The 20,923-nt window shown below is 37.2% G+C and overlaps 1 protein-coding gene across 2 annotated transcripts in view; it reads left to right on the forward strand.

The window, feature by feature from the left end:
- The window catches only part of TMEFF1 (transmembrane protein with EGF like and two follistatin like domains 1), a 121,864-nt gene that overhangs the window by 82,416 nt on the left and 18,525 nt on the right, over positions 1–20,923 (forward strand). For both annotated transcript variants that reach the window (XM_090274498.1, XM_090274497.1), the window contains 2 exons: positions 14,295–14,443; positions 16,251–16,316. In XM_090274498.1, the coding sequence (XP_090130624.1) occupies positions 14,295–14,443; positions 16,251–16,316 (215 nt within the window). The remainder of the gene's footprint in view (positions 1–14,294; positions 14,444–16,250; positions 16,317–20,923) is intronic.

Genomic DNA, 20,923 nt, shown 5'->3' on the forward strand with positions numbered 1-20,923 from the left:
TCAGAGGTGGCCCAAATGTGTCATCTACATGGTAAAATGCACATCTTTCTATGAATAGCTCCTCGTGATATAATAGGGAGTCTATGACCAATCAGAGCAACTCTGTTGTATATACTAATTTCATTTTGCTTCATGGGCAGGCAGGCTCTCAATGCACTGAGCTACAGACACCTGACTTATACTAATTTCATTTTGCATGTGTCTGTTAATTTGAGAGCTTGCAACCACTGTTCTTGCAGGTCCTGGCTCTAAGTGTAAGGAAGTAGGCACAGATTAGTGGGTGGCTTACCAGGGGTAGAAACATGGAGACTAAGGAGCCAACTGAGGAGCACATGCATTGAGGCAGGCAGCCAAGTGCAGGCCAGGAAACTGATGCAATCATAGAAAAAACATTAAGGAAGCAACTGGTACCTTTACCGAGACAATAAGTAATTAAACTAAAATGGTTGTTCCTACTATGGAAGGAGACAAAAGGAAATTTTAGGATCATCTAATCTTTCAGTCTGTGAAACATTTATTATTGATTGCGGTTGGGTTTAACTATTTAAAAATATCTCAGTGGTTATTATAATTTAAAAAAAAAACAACTTTTAAATGAGCCATGGTACCAAGAAAGCTATATAAAGGTAATATAAAAATAAAAAGCACCTTCTGTGTGCTTTTCATGGTTGCCACCAGGTGAATAGTAACATTTGTCTAAAGATAGTTTTGACCCAGCCATCTAGACCTTTTAGATATAGAAAACTGAGAGATGCTGAAATATGGCATTAGCCATTAAGCCTTGATTTTCCTGTGAAAACCTATTATTTATTAAGAAAGTGCTATATAATTTTTTATTAAAAGATAAAATTTTAATTAAATACAAAAGGTCTTAGTTACAAACCAAGTATTTATGTCATGACTTACTATAGACTCTACCAGAATCAGAGAATGTTAAGGTTGAATAATAGAATCTTAAAATTTATCTTCTAATCTAATCCATTCACTTTACAGATGAGAAAATTATTGAGGGCTGAAGTCAGAGGATTTTGTGGGGCAGATTCTCCTAAATTCTAGAATAGTGGTTTTTATTAAACATCTGCCTCCCTGTATTTGTCTGTTTCATTACTAGAGAGAAAGTTGTTATCTTCTTCCTATTTCATGGACTGCTGCTTGATGACTTTAAAAAGCAGTGCCTTCTTCTTCAGCCTGGTCCCAGCTGTGATTCCTTTACTTCCTTATCATTTCCTCGTCACTGTGAATACTAGGTGCTTTAAAAATTTTTAGTTTCGCCCTGGCTTCTGTGGCTCAGTGGATTGAGCGTTGGCCTGAGAACCAAGTGTCGCTGGTTTGATTCCCAGTCAGGGCACATGACTAGGTTGCATGCCAGGTCCCCAGTTGGGGGCGTGTTAGAGGCAACCACACATTGATGTTTCTCTCCCTCTCTTTCTCCTTTCCCCTCTCTCTAAAAACAAATAAATAAAATAATTAAAATATTAAAAAAAATTTTTTTTGTTTCATTATTACCTAGAGCACCAAGCACATGCCAATTTATCAGTTTTCTTATCAGTGACTTTCAGATTTTTTTGACCACAAGTCCATGTAAGAAATACATTTATACTGTGACCCAGCACTTGTGTACATATATGAGGGGGGACCCAAAAAAAAGCCAGAATTTGTTTATAAAAAAATTGTGTATTTATTTTTACATGTTTAAACTTCAGTCACCTTCAGAGTACTCTCCATTTGATGCAATATACCTATTGAGACATTTTTTCCACTGCTCAAAACAGTTCTGAACTTGTCGATTTTGATGCTTTTTAGTGCCTCTGCCATTTTTTGTTCCACCTCTTCCACATCAGCAAAATGTTTTTCTTTGGGGACTTTTTTCATTTGGGGGGACAAACAAAAAGGTCACACGGGGTGAGATTGGGGAGGGAGGGTGGGCATGGGGCCATGCTGTTTTTGGTCAAAAACTGCTGAACATTCAGCGTGGTGTGGGCAGGTGTTCTGTAAATCACCCATCGTTAATGAAATGGGCAAACGTGTTGAAAGATTCTTCAAAAAAAAAAAAAAAAAAATTCACTGAAGCCAAATGCAACCTCTCACGTCAGCTGGTACACTGATACAGATGGGTTCCTAGAACACTCCCCTAGTGGGGGAAGCCTGTACTCCACAGGGCCTGCCCTCCAGAAGATAATTCTGGGTTTCTTTTTTGGGGGGGGTATCCCCCTCATACATGTCATAATAAAACATAAAAAGTAAAACAAAATTTTGTGAAGTATTAAATGCAATAGACTCTAATATTTTCTATCCCATTTTCTTAAAAATAGCTGGTAGTGATTCACTAAATTGACTTCATAATCCACTAGTGATTATGACCTACAGTTTGAAAAATATTGCTCTGTAATATAACTATAATAGATATGATATTTCATGTCATACTTTTAATATGGGTTTTCATTGTAAAATATTTTATATTTTTTCATTTTGAAATGTCTTTCCTGTCAGTAGAGATTATATAATCTAGGTTTCCAAAGGGCAGCCAAACTCTTTCTCTTGCTTGAAAAAGCTTTTTCTCTTTATCTTGATAATAGTTTTTTAAAAAACCTGGCATTTGAGGGGAGGAGGTAAATGGTACCATGTAGGTTGATTTTTCTGCCAGTAAGAGAAGTGCTAATTTTTTATTTAGCCATTCAAATGGAAATTGATTTAAATATGTTGTTTTCTTAAACAGGGGACACAGAACATATTTTAACAGTATTAGTGTTACAGTTTTTAGACATCATTAAAAAATTATTTTTAGCCCTTTAGGGTGGGAAGAACAAGGAAGTACTATCCTGATTTTGCAGGTGAAGCAGAGTTCCGAAGAGGCTGAATGGCTTGCAGTTAAGCAGCAGAATAAGAACACATTTATTCACTGTTGTGCACACACATGTATACCATGCTGTTTTCAGTGGCTTTTTAAAAAAAGATTTATTTATTTTTAGAAAGAGGAGAAGGGAGGGAGAAAGAGAGAGAGAGAGAAATATCAATTTATGGTTGCCTCTCATGCACCCCCAACAGGGGACCTGCCCACACCACAACCCAGGCATTTGCCTGGACTGGGAATCGAGCCTGTGACCCTTTGTTTCGCAGGCCAGCACTCAGTCCACTGAGCCACACCAGCCAGGGCCTCAGTGGTGGTCGTTTCACCCCTAGGCTTACAGATTTATTTCTGCTTTGTGTTTTGGGTTCTTCTATCATTTTTAAAATATATGTTTTCTACTCCCACGTAGGGCTCTTAGCTGCTGCTTCTGGGTGCTGCCAGTGTGCCTTGTCTGTGAGCCTGACTATGGATGGTCCCAACTTTCCATTTGCTTCTCTGCTTCCCTGGCATAGGAAACAAAATGCTTGTAGGAACTGTAGCTAATGTAGGAATAAATTCTAAATGTCAAGTCAGAGTAAATAGGTTCTTGAGTGAAGTGCATGGACTTTATTAATTGCATGTATTTTTATTTCTCTTGTCTGCTCGGTGGCTATTTTAAATTTTGATAATTAGAATTATTTTTGCTTCTGAGAGGCTTTCCCCCTTCATGAAGCACTGTCCCTCCAGTGACATTATGGGCTTTGCATGGCTTTGTGATGGCTCACCTTAGGAATTTATATGTAGGGTGAGGCAGTTGAGGTTCCCAGACTCCCATCTGGGTGAGGTTTCAGTATCCCACTGTGGCTTTTGTGAAACACTGCGGATAGGCTTTCTACTTAGACTTAAAAGTTGGAAGATAGTACCTGTTTTGTAGGAAGTTATATTTCTAAATGAAGTTATTGTTTGCAAGACAACCGTCAGCCATGTGCCTGCACAGTGGGCCAAATAATCATAGAACTCCTTCACACCAGTGTCTTTTAAATATCCTGCCCACGAATGGTTTAAGCAGTTTGTAGGTTCATCAGGCATAACGTCAGTGCAGGTGAGTTATAAAAACCCTCCATTTATTCCTTTTGAACTCTGTGATGCACTTTATGGAAGTAGTTTCTGCTTTTCTGCCTCTTTGATGTCAGTCTCTTTGGAGATGCTGTATCTATTTTTGCCCTTGAGTGATAGAGGATCTCAGAGTTGCTCAGAGAATCATGTATGTGTGCAGTATGACAGACAGCGTTGATAAGTAGTTAACCCATCTACTGAACATCTTTGTCATTTTTGGTACCATTTTCTGTTTTGACCCAGGTTGCTGGTCAATATCACAGTATGACTGAGTCTGTCCCTCAGAAGGTACAGAGAAATGTTCTCCCTTGTTTATATGGAGAGAGTAATGTTCATATTCATCTGCGTCTTCCATTATGTCCTCTTTTCTGGAAGCCACATATGTTTTTTATTTATTTTATTTTTAAATTTATTTTTCTTTATTTTTACTGTTGACACTATTGCAGCTGTCCCGATCCCCCCCCCCCCACCCACTTTGTCCCCCTTCTCCCATCCTCCACTACCCTGTCCCTCTGGCCGTCACCACACTGTTGTCTATTTCCATGGATTGTGAGTAGATGTTTTTGCATCTTTTCTACCATTATCTATGCTTCTATTCTTATTTCCTCCTAATCTAAGTTACCATAATTTTTGTCATTTAACATTGCCTTACTCTGGGTATATAGAATAGAAGATTTTAAAGACTGTTTACATTTAATAAATTCCTACTGAAGCCCCTTAGATTAGAATGAAAAACTAATTGTATGCTGTTTTTTTCCTTCCAATAACAGGAGATAAACACTATCGAACTTTATTTTATACAAAGTATAAATTGTATGTTAACAATGATAGTCTCCTTTGTTCAAAAATCTCTTCCTGTAGCTTTCCACAGCTGCCAGTAAAGGTTTCCTTTGAAAGGTTTGTTTTTAAAATGCAGAACACGATTTCCCCATGATCTCTTGCAGTTTTCTGAATGCTCTTCAATACTTTCCCTCTGCTATTTCTTCTGCCTGGAGTCCCATCCCTCTTCATCTACTTGTTTCTACTCTTCCTTCTAGACTTGGATGAAGCATGACTTTGGGTTAGAAGTCAGCACCACTTTTTGGAAGTCTCTTGCTCTGTCTCACAGTCCCTATGAGTTAGGTGACTTAATTCTGTGTTCCTCATTGGTCTTGAGACACTACCTCTGCATAGCACTTATTATGCTGTTGGCATCACTAGCAGATTGTGGGCTCCCCGAGGACAGGGGACTTTGTCTTGCTGATTCCTATATTGGATGAATTTGCCATAAGGTTGGGAAATCTTAGGGGCCCTCCACAGGTCTTTAGTGAGCTCATGGCAGTTCACAGTAGGGCTTCGTTATTCACTTAGAGCTGCACACAGGGTCGTTCTGAGAATTTAACGTGTGTGAAAGAGACTAGTATTATGCTGAACCTGTTGCAGGCTTCATTAGGTGTTAAATCTGAATAACTTCACATGAATTATTTTAAGCCATTGTTTTCTGACTTTCTAAATAAGCTTAGCATATCGAGAAAGAATGACACTTTTTATGTAGAGTGAGGAGAAAGGAAGGGAAAGGATAGACACTTCTCAATCATAATAATAATAACAACAATAATAATACTATCTTTCAGATATACATAGTATTTGATGATTTTAGAAGGCTCTCTAGAAAAGATTATTTGATTCTTTTCACCAGCATTATGAAGTATTATCTCTATTTTAAAGGCTTAGAGTTGTGATTTGCTAAATCACAGCTAAATCTTAGAAGTCATTGAATCATTTATTTATATATGGATTCATGTCTTCGAAAATTGCAGTGTTAGACATTCAGAAACTTTTAAGAAGCATTACACAAAAAAGTCTGTTTTCCACTCTGTTCCCCAGCCTCCCAGTTGTCTTTGCTAGAGGCAGTCACTGTGATCTTGTTCTTGTTTAATCTCCCAGAGATATTTTATGCATGTACAAGCAAATATGTACATGTATTCTCTTTCTTTCTTTTTTTCAAGCTAATGACAGCACACTCTACATACTGGTCTACATTTTATTTAAAACTTTTATGTAAAATGTACATTCACACACCGGTGTTTAAGACAGCCCTGGCTGGTGTGGCTAAGTGGACTGGGTGCTGGCCTGTGAACCAAGGGGTTGCCGGTTCAATTCCCAGTCAGGGCACTTGCCTAGATTGCGGGCCAGCTCCCCACTTGGGGGCATGCAAGAGCCAACCACACATTGATGTTTCTCTCTCTCTCTCTCCTTCTCCCTCCCTTCCCTTCTCTCTAAAAATAAATAAAAAAAATATTTTTTAAAAAGATAAAACATATACAGGCAATTTAAAGAATACTACACCTATGTACCTAACACCTTGGGTACAAAATACAATATTGCCTTATTACCCATTAACCCAACCATGGAAAGAAAAGGCAGTATTGCTACTCTTACATGAAGGCTTACAGAAGATACATTGAACAGTCCTTAGAACAGAGCCTGACATTTGGCTTCCCAGAGAATTTATAAGGTTCCCTTCTGGGGAAGTAAGTAGGCAAGATCACGAGTGAGTCATGGGGAGCATAGGGCTACAGTTGGACACCTGTGAGGATTCTGTTGTTGCCAGGTGTGGATGACTGGCAGAAACGCCTTCAGAGGGTGGAATGTTGTGTGTTTTCTACTTATAATCTCACCATAGCTGACTTCCAGCTCTCAGGTATATGTTGGTGAAATGAGTGTGTCATTGGGTTCAAGCAGTAGGACATAGATGGGAGACTAGGAACTTGATCACCATACGGTCAAGACAAGTTCAAAACCAATCAGAATCTGGACCAGGCATTAGCAGAGGACACAGTGGCATTAGGCGTCTTGGTAATGGCAGTCAGCAACACAGCTGTCTACGGAGTGAAACTGTTTCCGGGTGGACTGGTTGCCCTTTTCATCTTGTATATGGCTGTGTTCCCAGGGTCTTCCTTTAATGTGTATCTTTTCCAACAATAATCAATTCTCCAATTCTGTACAGACTGGATGTCCTGTAATTAATTTCATTTCTGGAGTTATCATAGACCCCAGAGGTCAAGGGCTCAGAACCACAAGACTGTCTCCACTTGAGACACTAGCCACAAATGAGGTCCCTTGTACTCCTGCCCAGCATACTATTAATTTGGAGGTTCCCAAGACCTCCCCTATGCTCAATAATTTTCTAAAATGACTCAAATGATTCTCAGAACTCAGGAAAGAGCTATAAGTCATCTCATCAGCATAAAAGACACTTTGCTATCACTGAGAAAGGGTTTTTAGGACCTCTGAGCCAGAAACAGGGGACGAAGACCAAATACATTTTTGGTTAGACCACAGGTATCATCCTGTAAATTCCTTTACCTCACTCCTACATAGGATGCTATGTTTCTTGTAATTTTTGCCTTTACTTTTTTGGTTTTACTCTCCCATTTTAGTGTATCTTTCTGTAGCTTCTTGAGAAGGGGTACAAGATGTTTGAAAATGTTTTTGACTTACAGCCAATACTATAACTAACAGATGCATAGTTCTAGCTGGGGGATCATTTTCCCTCAGATTGTGAAAGCATTGTTCTGTTGTCTTCTGGCTCCCAGTGTTGCTGTTGATGTCTGAGCCATTCCGATTCCGGACCCTTTGTGTATGATTTGTTCTCTCTCTCAAAGCATCTTCTCTTGGTCCTCAGTGTATGAAATTTGACAATGTTATGCCCTTTCCTGGAAACTTAGTGACTTCTGATTTAAGAAGTCTTCCAGTTAGTTCTTTGATGATTTCCTTTCCTCTCTTTTCTATTTCTGGTGCTTCTGTTATTGAGGCGTTGGACATCCTAGATTAGTCCTTTAATTGTCTTTTCTCTCCTATTTTCTATTAAAAAAAATTTTTTTTGGCTATGCTTTCTGAGAGTTTTTTTCATCTTCCAATACTTTTTTTGAGTTTTTCATTTCTGCTACAATTTTTAATTTCCAAAAGCTCACTTTTGTTCTCATGGTACACCTTTTTTTTTTTTTTTTTTAATAACATCTATTGTTGCTTTATGATTACAGTGTTTTTTTTAATGCCTGTGCATTATCAGTTGATATTCTATCTGTTGTAAGGACAAGATATTCTCTTATTCATTTTTATTCAGTAAGTCATAATCTGTACTTTTGTTTCAGGTTACATGGCCTTATAAAATAAACTAGGGAGTGTTCTTTCTGTTCTCTGGATAACTTTGTGTAATAATAGAATTAACTCTATTGAATGATTGGAATGAATGTGTTCATGACATTTCTTTTTAAAAACACCTGGCTCTGATGCTGTGTTTGAGGGATTTTTCTAAAAACAAAACAAAACAAACAAACAAAAACCCAACTGATTTAATTTTACTTGATGATTATAGTGCTGTTCAGCTTCTGTTTCTTTTTTGGTAAAATTCGATAGTATTTTTAAAAGGTTACTAATTTTACCTGTTTTCAAACTTGCTAACAAAGTTGTTTATATTAACTTTTTGTCTTTTAATCTGTAATCCCCATGAGTCTATAGTCTTTTTCATTCCTAATATTTTTTTCTTTTTTCTTTTATTGTTGTTCAATTGCAGTTGACCCAATTTTCCCCCCATTGCTTTCCCCCCATTCCTAGTATTATTTTTTCTCTTTCTTTTTTCCCTGTCCTGCTTTGTCAATTTGAAAGTCTTTTCAAAGGACCAACTTTTGGCTTTATTGCTCTTCTCCATTGTAAATTTGTTTTCTATTTCTGCTAAGATATAGCTATATATAGTTCTATGTCTGTATCTATATATCCGTATCTATATCACCCATATAGTCCCCCTTTTTGTTTTTATTGGATCTATTTTGTTACCTTTTTCTGACGTCTTAAATGGATGCTTAATGATTTAATTTTTAGCTCTTCTTTGGGGATTTGAGAAAAAAACTTGAAGAAAGTGAAGGATTGAGTCAGGTGGATGTTTGAAGGGACAGTATTCTGGGAAAAGGGGAAGCTCTGGGGCGGGAATGTCCTTGGCATGCTTGAGAGGAAAGTGAGGCCAGTTCATTGAAAATATTTTTCATGGCAGAAATGTGAAAAATAACTACTTACCTCCCTTTGTTTGTCAGTTTCTATGCTGAGGCGTCTATTGTATGATATGTGACAGCTGTAGTCAGTAGAGAGAGCACTGTCTGAGCCACGCATTTGTTTATGATGGTAAGCTTTTTCACTTCATGTTTAGTTTTTCTGTTCATAATTGGTTGTAGTCAGGATTAAATGAAGCAAATATGACTATACCCTCACAGTAGGTGCAGAGTAAATGGTTGTTAAATGCTTTGAATTCGTCGTATTTACTAAATTTACTAAAGTGATTTCTTTCCCCTTTAGGGCACACTCCTGTGCTTTGGGCATCCTGCCCTCTGCTAACTGCTGCCAGTCTGCAGACACTGGTAATTGCTGTAATCAGTTATATCCATGGCTTCTGGAGCCTAATATTTTCCTTCTCTGCTCATTGTTTCACTGAGCTGGACTCTCCTTGAGGTGGAAATTTCATTTTCTCTCCTCGTGTGCCACTGAAAACAGTAGCGATGGTTTGTTCTCACAGTTCTCAGTCTCCCATGCGGCGATGCCTGGCTGAGCGGCAGTGCCCACTGCTGAATCACCCGTTTCTCCTTCCTGGACTGCAGCGGTATCTTCTATTCGTTGCTGAGCCCTTTCCTATTCCTGAAACGGTTCTGTAATACTTTCTTCCATTAGCCACCATTTCTATTTTACTGCTATCCCGATTTTGCCCTTAAACCTGGGGTCAGCAAAGCTTTTCTGTAGACGGCCAGATGGTGAATATTTTACACCTTGCAGGCCACATGTGCTCTCTGTGACATATTGTCCCTCCTCTCCGCCACATTCAATTTCCCTGCTTTAAAAATGTGAAAGCCATTTTTTATTTAAGTTAGTAAATGCTCTTCGTATGAATTTTAATTGCTTTCTGGTGCTTTAATTTTAAAATTGTGAAATAGAGCATATATTCAAGTGTATGAAAACTTACACATTTGGTTTAATGCACAAAAATGAAACAAACTTTTGTAAATGCTGTTGCCCAAGCCAGAAGTGGAACTTCACCATTACTTCAGAGATGCCTTTACCATGTTTCTCCCCAGTTGCATCTTGTGAAATCAGGCCTTTGTTTTCTTTATAGTTTACCACATGTGATAAATCTCATAATAATATATTATTTGGCTGTTGATTGCTTTTGAATTTTGTATACCTGGCATCATGCTACATGTACTTTCTTCTGCTCAGCATTATGTTTTTGGGATTCATTCATGTTAACACAGTACACACAACAGTTAGTTCATTCAGTTTTGCCGCTTATTGAATTCCGTTGTTTGCTTTACCACATCGTTTTACAGTCTGTTTTACTGTTGGTGCACATTTGCATGGTTTCTGGTGTTTGTTCTCATGAATAATGCTGCTGTGAACATTCTTACTCCTGTCTGCTGATACACATGTGTGAGAGATTTTCCTAGTGTGAAATTTCTGGGCTTGTGCAAGTCTAGCTTTCCATGGTAATACCTGTTTTCTAAAGTGGTTGTACCAGTAAGCTCTCCCCTGCAAGCAGAGGAAGAGAATTTCCTTTGCTTCCCATCCTTGCCAACACTTGGTGGTGTCCTTGTTCTCAGTGTTGCCTTTTCAGTGAATGTGACAGTATCTATCTAATTGTGGTTTTAATTGCATTTTCCTGATTATTGAACAGTTGAACATCTTTTCCCATATATTCTTCCTATAAGCTTCTTCTTTTATTCTTGTTTATTTCTGTTTATTTTCTATTTATGGCTTTGCCTATCTCTTACCCACTAAGTTATATCAATATATCTTTTAAAATAGATTTTATTTATGTATTATAGATACTGATTACTCATTAATTATTGGGCTATACTTGTTTTGTTGTTTGTAGTTGTCTTTTGTTCTCTCTATGGGACGTTCTTCATTTAAATTTATTGGTCTTTTGCGTTTGATCCTCTATATATTTCATAATTTTGCCTTTCAGATGTAGGTCTTTAATTCACAAAGGATTAAGGAAACCTTCAAACATATAGAAAAGGAGAAAAAAATAAAGCATAACCCTTTCCCATATATCCATCACTCAACTTCAAGAAGTCCAATTTTGTTTCATCTATTTTTACCTCCCCAAATATTTGGGAGAAGTATTTTAAAGACAATCCCAGTATTGTGTCATTTCACTTGTAACTATTTCAGTTTTACTTATGTTTTATATGCTTGATATATGCCTACAGAGAGAGGCATGTTAAAATCTCCTCTGGGGGATATGGCTATTTCTTGTTGTGGTTTTATCAATTTTTGCTTTATATATTTTGAGGCTATCTTGAAATATTTAATTATTATCTTCCTGGTGAATGGAATTTTTCTTTTTTATTATGAAAGGACCTTCTTTCTTTCCCATAATCCTTTTTGCTCTGTAGTCTCTTGCATCTTATATTAGAGAGAGCCAGACCAGGTTTCTTCCATTCCAGGTGTAGTATCTCTTGCTATGCTTTTATTTTCAACTTTTTGTGTCATTAAATTTTTTTCAAATTTTTTTATTGTGGTAAAATGCACAACGTAAAATACACTGTCTTAATTGTTTTTAAGTGTACAGTTCAGTGCTATTAAATACATTCATAATGCTGTGTTAACATACCACTCTCCACCTCCAAAACTCTTTTCATCTTATAAAACTGAAACTCCCTATTGAAAAATAACCCGCCATTCTCCCCTTCCCCCAGTTCATGGCAATTACCCGTATCATTACATTTTAGCATGTATCTTAGAAGCAGCATATACCTGGCTTTTGTATGTTTATCCAATCTGGCTTCTGTATTTTTATCTAGCCTACCTTGTTATTTTAGCTGAAAAATTAATTTACTTAAATATATTATAAGCACTGAAGTATTTTGACTTTTTTCAGTCTTATTTTGTAATTTGGTCTTGCCTTTCCTTTGTTTCTTCTTTTTTGCCCTCTTGGATTTTTTTCTCTGTTTCATGTTATAAGTGTTCCTTCTTTTAGTGTTAACCTTAGTGATTTTAACATGCATATTCAACTTATCACAGTCTTAAAGTTCATCAGTATCTCTGTTCTTCAACACTATCTTTTCAGTTCTTCCCCATTTGCATGCTGTCATTATGATGTATTTTAATTTCCTGTTTTAAAAATTTTAATCATACAGGACATCGTTATTGTCTTATATGGTCAGTATTCTGTCAACATTACCTCCGTATTTATACTTTTGTTCTTCATTTGTGTTTGCATTTCAACTTTTGTTACAGGATCATTTTCCTACTGCCTTTAGAATTTCTTTTACTGACAGCAGGTGGCAAACTCTTTAAGTTTTTACTTCTTCCAAATTAATTTCATTTTACCCTCATTCATGAAAGATATTTCTCTTTATATAGAATTCTATTCTATCTCAGAGCATTGTAGATATTATTTCACTGTATTTTCAGTATAAATAAACATCTGGCTTCAGTATTGCTTGTGAAGATACTTGTCTCTTTTACTCTTCTTTGAAGATAATATTTCCTTCTTTCTGGCTGCCTTTGAAATATTCTTTTTCTTTTTCTTTTTGTTATAAAATATCATTCATTGTGTTATTTGAGTGTCTAGATTCCTTTTTAATAATCCTGTTTGGAATTTATTAGGCTTTTGGATATTTGGTTTTTGTTTTTTTTTTTTTTCTTTAGTTTTATAAAGTTTGATGAGAAGTTGTTGAGCATATTGTCATGGCCTCATTCGGGAACTCCATTCAGATTTTTATTAGGCCTTGTGACTCCGTTGTCCATGTCTCTTTCTCTGTCTTACATTCCATCTCTGACTCTCTGCTGTGGTCTGGGTTGTTTCCACTGCCCTGTCTTCCAGTTTACTTAATTCATTTTTAGATTATCTAGTATGCTGTTAAATATGACCACTGAATTTTTTTTAATTTCTACTAATACATTATTTATTATACGTTCTGTTTGGATCTTTTTAAATTGGCTTGCTCTGCTCATTTTAATTCCTTTTCTGTTGTGGGTATGTAAGTGTGTGTGAGCTGCATATTCTTCTCAGACTGTGTCTTAGAAAGTGTTTGACATCTGGGATAATAAAGTTGGGTTTCTCCAGAGGACACTGCATTTGCTCTGTCAGTTGCCTAAGCACACTTGCACTCCTTGACTCTTAAAATAAATTCTGGGTTTGAGGTTTTTTAGAACATCCAAATAGTGTTTTAAGCTGCAATTACCCGTGTGAGGGCTGGCTTGTGGTTTTGAATTCTCAGAGGAGATGTTTTTCTTTCCTCTCTTCAGTGCCTTGGCTCAGGGCAGTGCTTTTTTCCCCATTAAACAGTCCCCTTGGAATATTGCAACTCATTTCTAGTTCATCTTTATGCAGTGGGTTGTAGCTTTTTGAGGCACCGGCTTTACTAGGGTCTTCAGACTCCTCACCGTAAATAGGTAGGCCAGTATTCTTTGTCTCCTGTCCTCAGAGGTTGCAAAGCCAAAAAAGTTAGTCATCACATTTACCCAGTTTGGCAAATACCTTCGAGCTGAAAATCAGCTTTAGCAAAACTCCATTGACCTTTCTCTGTTTCCATCTTTAACTTTTGTCCCGCAGAGTCCTTGCCAACTTTTGAATGTATTTAAGAGAATGCTAAAAAATATTTTACCCAGCATTTTTTAGTGTTTTTTAACAGGAGAGTTAGTCCAGGCTCCTAGTCCACCATGTGGCTGAAAAGTAGTCTCTGCATTTTTAAAATGTCATGTTCTTAACTAGATTTTACTGTTCTTGTGAGGAGTGATCATGCCTTGGACTCCCTTGGCCTTCTCTATAATACAGTCTCAGTGTCCAGTGGACACTCAGTTATATAGGCAGCTGTGCAGCTTTTGAGGACTTCCATTTTACCTGTTTGATATCTGTTATTTTTAAATCATCTCAGTTATTTGGTGAGGTAGGTATACTATTATTGCTTCTTTTTTACAGATCAGTAAACTAAGACTTAGAGGAAGAATCTGGACACAAATTGGTAATTAGTTGAGCTGGGATTTAAATTCATGACTTTTGACTCATAATTCTTTGTTTTTTCCAGTTTACCTTGTTGCTTTCTAATGAATGTTGTTTACATTTCCTGATTATTGTACCTTGATATGAAAATTCCAGAGAAACCACTGGATCAATAATGTCTGGATGAAATTACCTCTAAATTCTTATCTGAAAGACATTGTTAGCTGAGCATTCACTTTGCTTAAACTTATCAGTGACTTAAAACCTGTTGACTTCTGCTACAGAAAGCAGAAAAAGATTTTTTTTTCCTTTGCAGTTGCAACATTGTGAAATACATTTGTTGTAAAATACAGTTAATTTTGTCTTTTCATACAGGTGTGTATGTAACATAGATTGCAGTGGATACAGTTTTAATCCCGTGTGTGCTTCTGATGGGAGTTCCTATAATAATCCCTGTTTTGTTCGAGAAGCATCTTGTATAAAGCAAGAACAAATTGATATAAGGCATCTTGGTCATTGCACAGGTAAAATTCGTTCTACGTATCCTGAGTCCTTTCTTTAAAATTGTATGTCTGTAATCTTATTTGTACATTTTGTTAGTGTTCCAAATTTGTAAAATGAGAAATCTTTGATGCTCTATTTTCTTTTATTAGATTTTAGAATTTCTTTGTTCTGTTACTATTTTAGATTTTTTACCATTTATTTTCATCTTCTCAAGACACAAACCATGCTTTTTGGTTATTTATTTACTTATGAAGCTGACTTTAACATGGATTTCTAGATGCATTCATAGTTCTTAAAGGGTGTCTTAAATTTGTAATGATTATAGCTGCTTAAGAATTAGCTTATTTTCATTATAATAAAATGATAAATATTGCCATGTATTTCTTCATCTTTTTCTCTAGAGCATTTTAGTTTACTTTGTCTCCACATTCTTTCTGTAGTTTTTGCTCCTACATTTTATGTACCGTTAGAGCTTTTGATGTGAAGTTATCGAATATAAGGAAAAATGATTACCTTCAGTTAAAAATCCTCTTTGCTCTTCTTGCTTTTTGTCATAGTTTAGAAGCCATGATCCCAACTAAGAATGAGTTTTTGTTTTCTATCCTTACTAGAAATATTCAGGCACTAAAGGCAGGTTTTCAAAGCTTCTTTCCTCATCAACATGCACACGGGCTAGGATAATGTATTATTTCCTAGTAACACATGAGGTCCAGGTACATGCCTGTGGTCTAGGGTTGTACATTATTCTTGCTCACTAGGTCCAATCACCCTCTGCCATCCTGTCCCTTTTTGGATTTATTAAAGGGATATGTTTTTATATGAGCTAAAGGGGAGAAGTTGTAAGCCAAAGTTTGGTACTTTATATTGGTAACAAATTATTTGTGAAATACTGCACAACTATTTGCAATACTTCTAGTCCAAGCTACCAAGTAATACCCAAGAAACTCATCTGGGAGTTTCCAGGTGAGGGTCAGATGTGGGCATGGTAGGGGAAACCATTTGCTGATAGACAGACAGTCCACATAGCTTTGATCTTGAGCAAGTAGCATGGTTTGTTTTTCATTCATGGGGTGGCATTTAGAGCCTAGGTTGAAAGAGGACCTTAGAGCAAGAAGATTTTTTTCAGAGGAACTGGACATGGTTAAATAGTACTACCTGGAATTTCAAATCCAGAGCAGTTGGCCAAGCTTAAGAATTGTGTTAATTGGAATTTATGGAGATTTAGAATCTTTGGAGTAGTTGGTCGTTAACTTTTATTTTGGTCCCCTATATAATCTTTCCATCCACAACTAACTGCATCTTCCGTTCCTTCTCCACTGTGTATGGGGAAGCTTCAGTTCGTGCTTCCCAACAGGTGTTTATGGTTCACATACAGTCTTCCCACTCTAAATACAATGCACTAGTCAGGGCTCATTACTGTAGTGAAATTGTCTGATAACACAGCTGAGATTCCATATTTATATTAATTTGATGTTTCTGGGGGGACTGTGATAGAAGGTAAATCTTGAGTCCACTGTTTTTTGGTGAGAGGATTAATCCTTTCTCTTAGGGTATTTATTAATTTAGTTTGCACGAGGGAGACTTTTTAAGGTAATGACATTTTAGGTGAAATCTAAATGAAATGAGACTGTTCATACTGCGGAACGTGTGTGTATGTGAGCGGCCTTGAGGCCTGAGGTAGAAATGCACACTAGATCTGCAGAACGGTGGAAAATGTGAGAGGATAGTGGACAGAGTTGGGAAGGACCTGGAGCATTTGGAATGTTTGGGAGTTTCATGACTTAAACATCATTTGTATCTTAATTTGAAAACTTTTTTCTCTTATAGACACAGATGATACTAGTTTGTTGGGAAAGAAGGATGATGGACTGCAGTATCGACCAGATGTGAAAGGTACTGAATCATGATTTTTTGAATTTTGGCTAACTTGAAATGTGGTCACTAGCCACCCTTGCTAATTCTGTTTCTATTATAGCAACTTTCCAACTTTGCTCTCTTGCAATATACGTTATGCAGTGATTATTAATAATAATAACTGGAATTGCTAAAGTGCTTCTCAATTTACAGAATATGCTTTTTTAAATTGAAATTTTTATTGAGATAATTGTTGATTCACATGCAGTTGTAGGAAATTATATAGGAAGATCCCCATTTTTGCTTTTTACATTCTCTTTCCTTTTGTAGAACCAACTGTTAACACTTGCCCTCTGTGCACAGGTCTTTCAACCTTGTTCCTTGTGCCTGGCCTCTTCTTGGCCTTATTATTATTCATCATTTCAGGCTCAGCTTAAGTCATTTCCTTTTGGGAAGTATTTTCTTGACCCTTAAATCTAGATTAGGTGCCTCTTATCTACTCCCCTACCTAAGCACTTAACCTGCTCTAATTAAAATTGCCTTTTGTTTTACCCAGCTCTATCCCAGACCGCTAGGCTACGGGATCAGTGAAGAGAGGAGACTATATCTATCATGTTCACTTTTGTATTCCTGACATGTAGTAGAATGTCTGGCACATATGTATGTTTTCCATACTTGCCAAAGAATGAGTGAAGCTCAAAGCAGTTGTAGGATTTGTTTGTACAAAATCTTACATGTAGTGAAGGTCCGAGCAGAGATGGGGTTCCAGGTCCCTTGACCTCACCTTCGTTGCCTCTTTCACTTCTCACTTTCATATCCATTATTTCATTTTATTCTTACAACTACTCTCAGAAAGGACCAATGGGATCATGGGGGCTGAATGAGGGTATGTCTAGAGAACCAAAGCAGGTCTAGGCCTTGGAGCTCCTAGACTGGAACTTCTAATATAATTGCTCTTCTACTTGCATCTTCTACTCATTTGATTTTCTTTAGATGTGTGATCCACCTTTTATAGCTGCTTTCTAAAAAATGTATGTAAAATGAGAATAGCAATAGTGCCTATCTCGTGGAGTTTCATAAAAACTAAATGACAAAATACATGCCAGGTGCTTAGAACAGTACTCATAAATGCTTAATAAATGGTGGCTGTTATTATCATTGAATAATTCCCTCCCTTGAATCATACTGAACCTGAATCAGTTATATCCCATGAGCCTCTAAAGTATCACTTTCCTGTATTGATACAAAGTGCTGTATTTAAAATAGGAAATCTCCATATTCCCATATGAGACATATTAGATCAGCCTAATTTTATTCTTTGTACTGATAGTACATGATTGTAATAGGAAGGCTATTTTTTAGTAGGTAGGAACTCCTACTTGTGGCAGTTTGGGGGATTGTGTCTGCCTAAAATATCTGTCTGCCTTTGATAAAATCACAGGGGTAATTTAGTGCCTGGGCCATTTTTGAGATACTGAAAAATTCTTTACCCATAAGAACTGATCTATAAATCAAATGAAATTATCTGAATCAGAAGATATAATGTATAATGTGCCTGTTTTATACTGATCATTTTACCAGACATTGTTGGTGGATAGAAAGATATCTAATACATGACATGTATTTTTAAAGAGCTTGTGATACAATAAGATGATTATAACCTACTTCTAACAAAGTAGAAATTGGTTATTGTCATAAATGTAATGTGGTTCAAAAGTACAATGGGGATTCAGAAAAGGAGAGATAACTGTTTGGTGGGGGATAGTGAGAATCTGAGAAACTTAATGGAAGAGGTGAAATTTGAGCTGAGCATTGAAGGATGGTGAGGATTTGAACAGAAGTCAAAACTATATGTAAAGAGGAGGGAGGAGTATGAACAGAGGTATGGATGCGAATATAATAGAATGTATTGGAGAATGGTAAGGAATCTTTGTTTGGAAAGTAGGTGTCTTCAGAGGTAGAAGTAGAAGGCAAGGCTAGAAAGATAACTTGGGGTCATGTTATATAGTACCTTCAATATTATGTTATCCTAGGGAATTTAAACTTTATTTGTAGGCAGTGGGGAATGATTGATATATTTGACAAAGGTAAAGCTACAAAATTAAGCGATTGAATGAATGATAACTGGCAGGAACATTTTGCTTATTATATACATTGTGCTGGAGGTAGGGAGAACAGTTAGTAGACTCAAAAAGAATAGACATCTACTTAGATATGAGGGATAGATAATTCAAGCTCAAATGACTTGAAGGATGGATTCTGCTTGTTGAACTAAGGGTGTTGGGAAGAGAAAGGGAGGAGTTGATTGTGGAGGTGATTAGTTTTATTTTAGAGTTTGAATTGCTTATGGGACTCATCCAAGTGACTATTCAGAATAAATTTATGAGTCAGTCCTTGGATATAGAGGTGATAATTGAAGTCATGAGAATCAGTGAGAGAGATTATAGAGCTGCATTGTCTAAAACAGTGACTTTAAACTTAAATTAATTACAATGAAATAAAATGAAAGGTTTTGTTTCTCCATCATACTAGCGCTATTTAAAGTGTTGAATAGCCATATATGGCCCATGACTACCATATTGGGCAGCACAAATATCAGTCACGTCTAGAGCTGCAGATAGTTCTTTTGTACAGTTCTGTTAATTAGACAGGAGAGGAGGTCTAACTTAGGATGAAGCAGAATGATGATCCAGAGGAAGAAACCAAGAAAACACTGGTATAGAAGCCAAAGGAAAGATAGCCATGTGGTTTAAATTGCTGCATAAAGATATTAGAAGATGTGCATTGAATTTGAATACAAGGGGATTGCTGGTAATTTTGGACCAAGGAGTTTACAAGAGTTATGAAGGCGAAACCCAAATCGTGAGTTCAGAAATGTCCTCTTTTTTGTATTTTATTTCATTTGTTTTTTTTGTTGTTGTTGTTCTCAGGAGTGTTTACAGGAGGCCTCCTGTAAATATTTGTATCCTTAACATTCAACCAAGGCAAGGAAGGTAGACAGGAATCTAGGGATGGAGGCTACAAAGTGAGAGCAGGAACAGCATCAGCAAGCAGCTGGAAAAGTGTAAGACAGTGCTCAGCAGGAAAGCTCTTTTAAAGCTGGGCTCCTGGGGAAGAAGAGTGCTGGAGAGATGGAGCATTTCAGTGTCCAGCATGGTGGCCGAATTAGTGCTTTTCTTGGGCTGTTGGAAAACCATCGGTACCTTGGTACTGCAATGTTAGAAGCTTTGTTGTAGATGTTGAAGGCATGAGCGGTGTGATGGTTAAGCATGAGGTGTGTGGGAGATGGGTATGTGACATTTTAAAAACTTGATTACAGGAAATTTCAAACCTATAAAAACAGAGTAGTACAATGAACCCTCTGTACCCAATACTCACCTTCAACAGTTAATCAGCATTGTCATTCTTATTTTGCCTTTACACCCCCATCTACTTGATTATCATTATTCTTATTTTATAGGTGTTTTTTTTTTTTTAGGTATAATTTACATACACTGAAATGCACAAATGTTAGCTATCAATTTTGACAAATGGATACACCCCATGTACACTACACATTATCACAATCTATAGTATTTCCATCTACCCAGGGAGTTCCTTTGTGGCGTATGACAGTTTAATGAGGCCATTTTTCATCAGAAGATATTTTCATACAGCCTAAAATTTAACCATGACAGCTTTTTATTGCCAAGACGTTTTTGCTTCTTTCCTGTGCTTTGTCCCACTCCAACCCTCTCACCACCAATGACCCCTTTCTCCCAATGGCCTCTATTCCTGCTCACCAGAGATACCAGAGATACTGAAGTATTCCATTGCTTGGTCACTGTTGTTTATATATATATAAAATTATTATTAAAAATTATTACATATTATATATTTTATTATTTAAAAAATATATTTTTAGGATTTTACACCAGGTTTATTGAGGAAAGTGGGGGGAGGGGGTTGGAGGAAAGAGGAAACTCCTGGACCAACTTGAGCGCCCATTGGAGCAAGGGGAAAAAAGGGGAAAAGGGGAAAAGGAAGAAGGAAGGGGGCATGGAGACCCCTGCTCACCCAGAAGTATCAGTAGGAATTGCTTTGTTGTTTATATATTTTAAAGAGCTTTTTGGATATGTCCTTTTAAAAATGGTCTTGGGAATTTTTGTCTCATCAAAAGGTAAGACTGAGCCAGTTGCTAAAGTCACTGAAGGAAGTCTGAGGGCCTGTGCTGTGGAGCGTGGTGGAGAGTCACGGCAAGGGCGGTTAGCAGGATGTGCAGGTGCGCGGCTCCGACCCTCACGAGAGGGAGGGTGTTGGGAGAGAGAGTGGGATGCTGGTCTGGAGGTGACAGGTGGTAAGACGGCAGGGAAGGCAGAAGGAAAGGGGTTGTAGGAAGCACATAGTGTGGTCTTGGTGTATCAGGGAGAGGGCTTTCCAAGGGAATTCCTGAGGAGGTGGGTGAGTTTATTCACAGTAGGAAAGGCGCTTCACTGGGCAGAGTGGAAAGGCTAGGAAGGGCAGAGTCACGGTTGGTGTTGAAAACAGTGGCTTTAGAAATGAGAGGTGGGGAGGTGTTGGAGGAGAGGTGGAGTTTTTGCCTAGGGAGAAAATTCTTTGATGGGGTCCGAGAGGACCGGGGTCAGGGAAGGATTTATGGAGGGCTA

Source organism: Furipterus horrens, unplaced genomic scaffold (genome assembly GCF_987537825.1).
Source record: "Furipterus horrens unplaced genomic scaffold, mFurHor1.1.pri manual_scaffold_4, whole genome shotgun sequence".
NCBI classification, from domain to species: Eukaryota; Metazoa; Chordata; class Mammalia; order Chiroptera; family Furipteridae; genus Furipterus; species Furipterus horrens.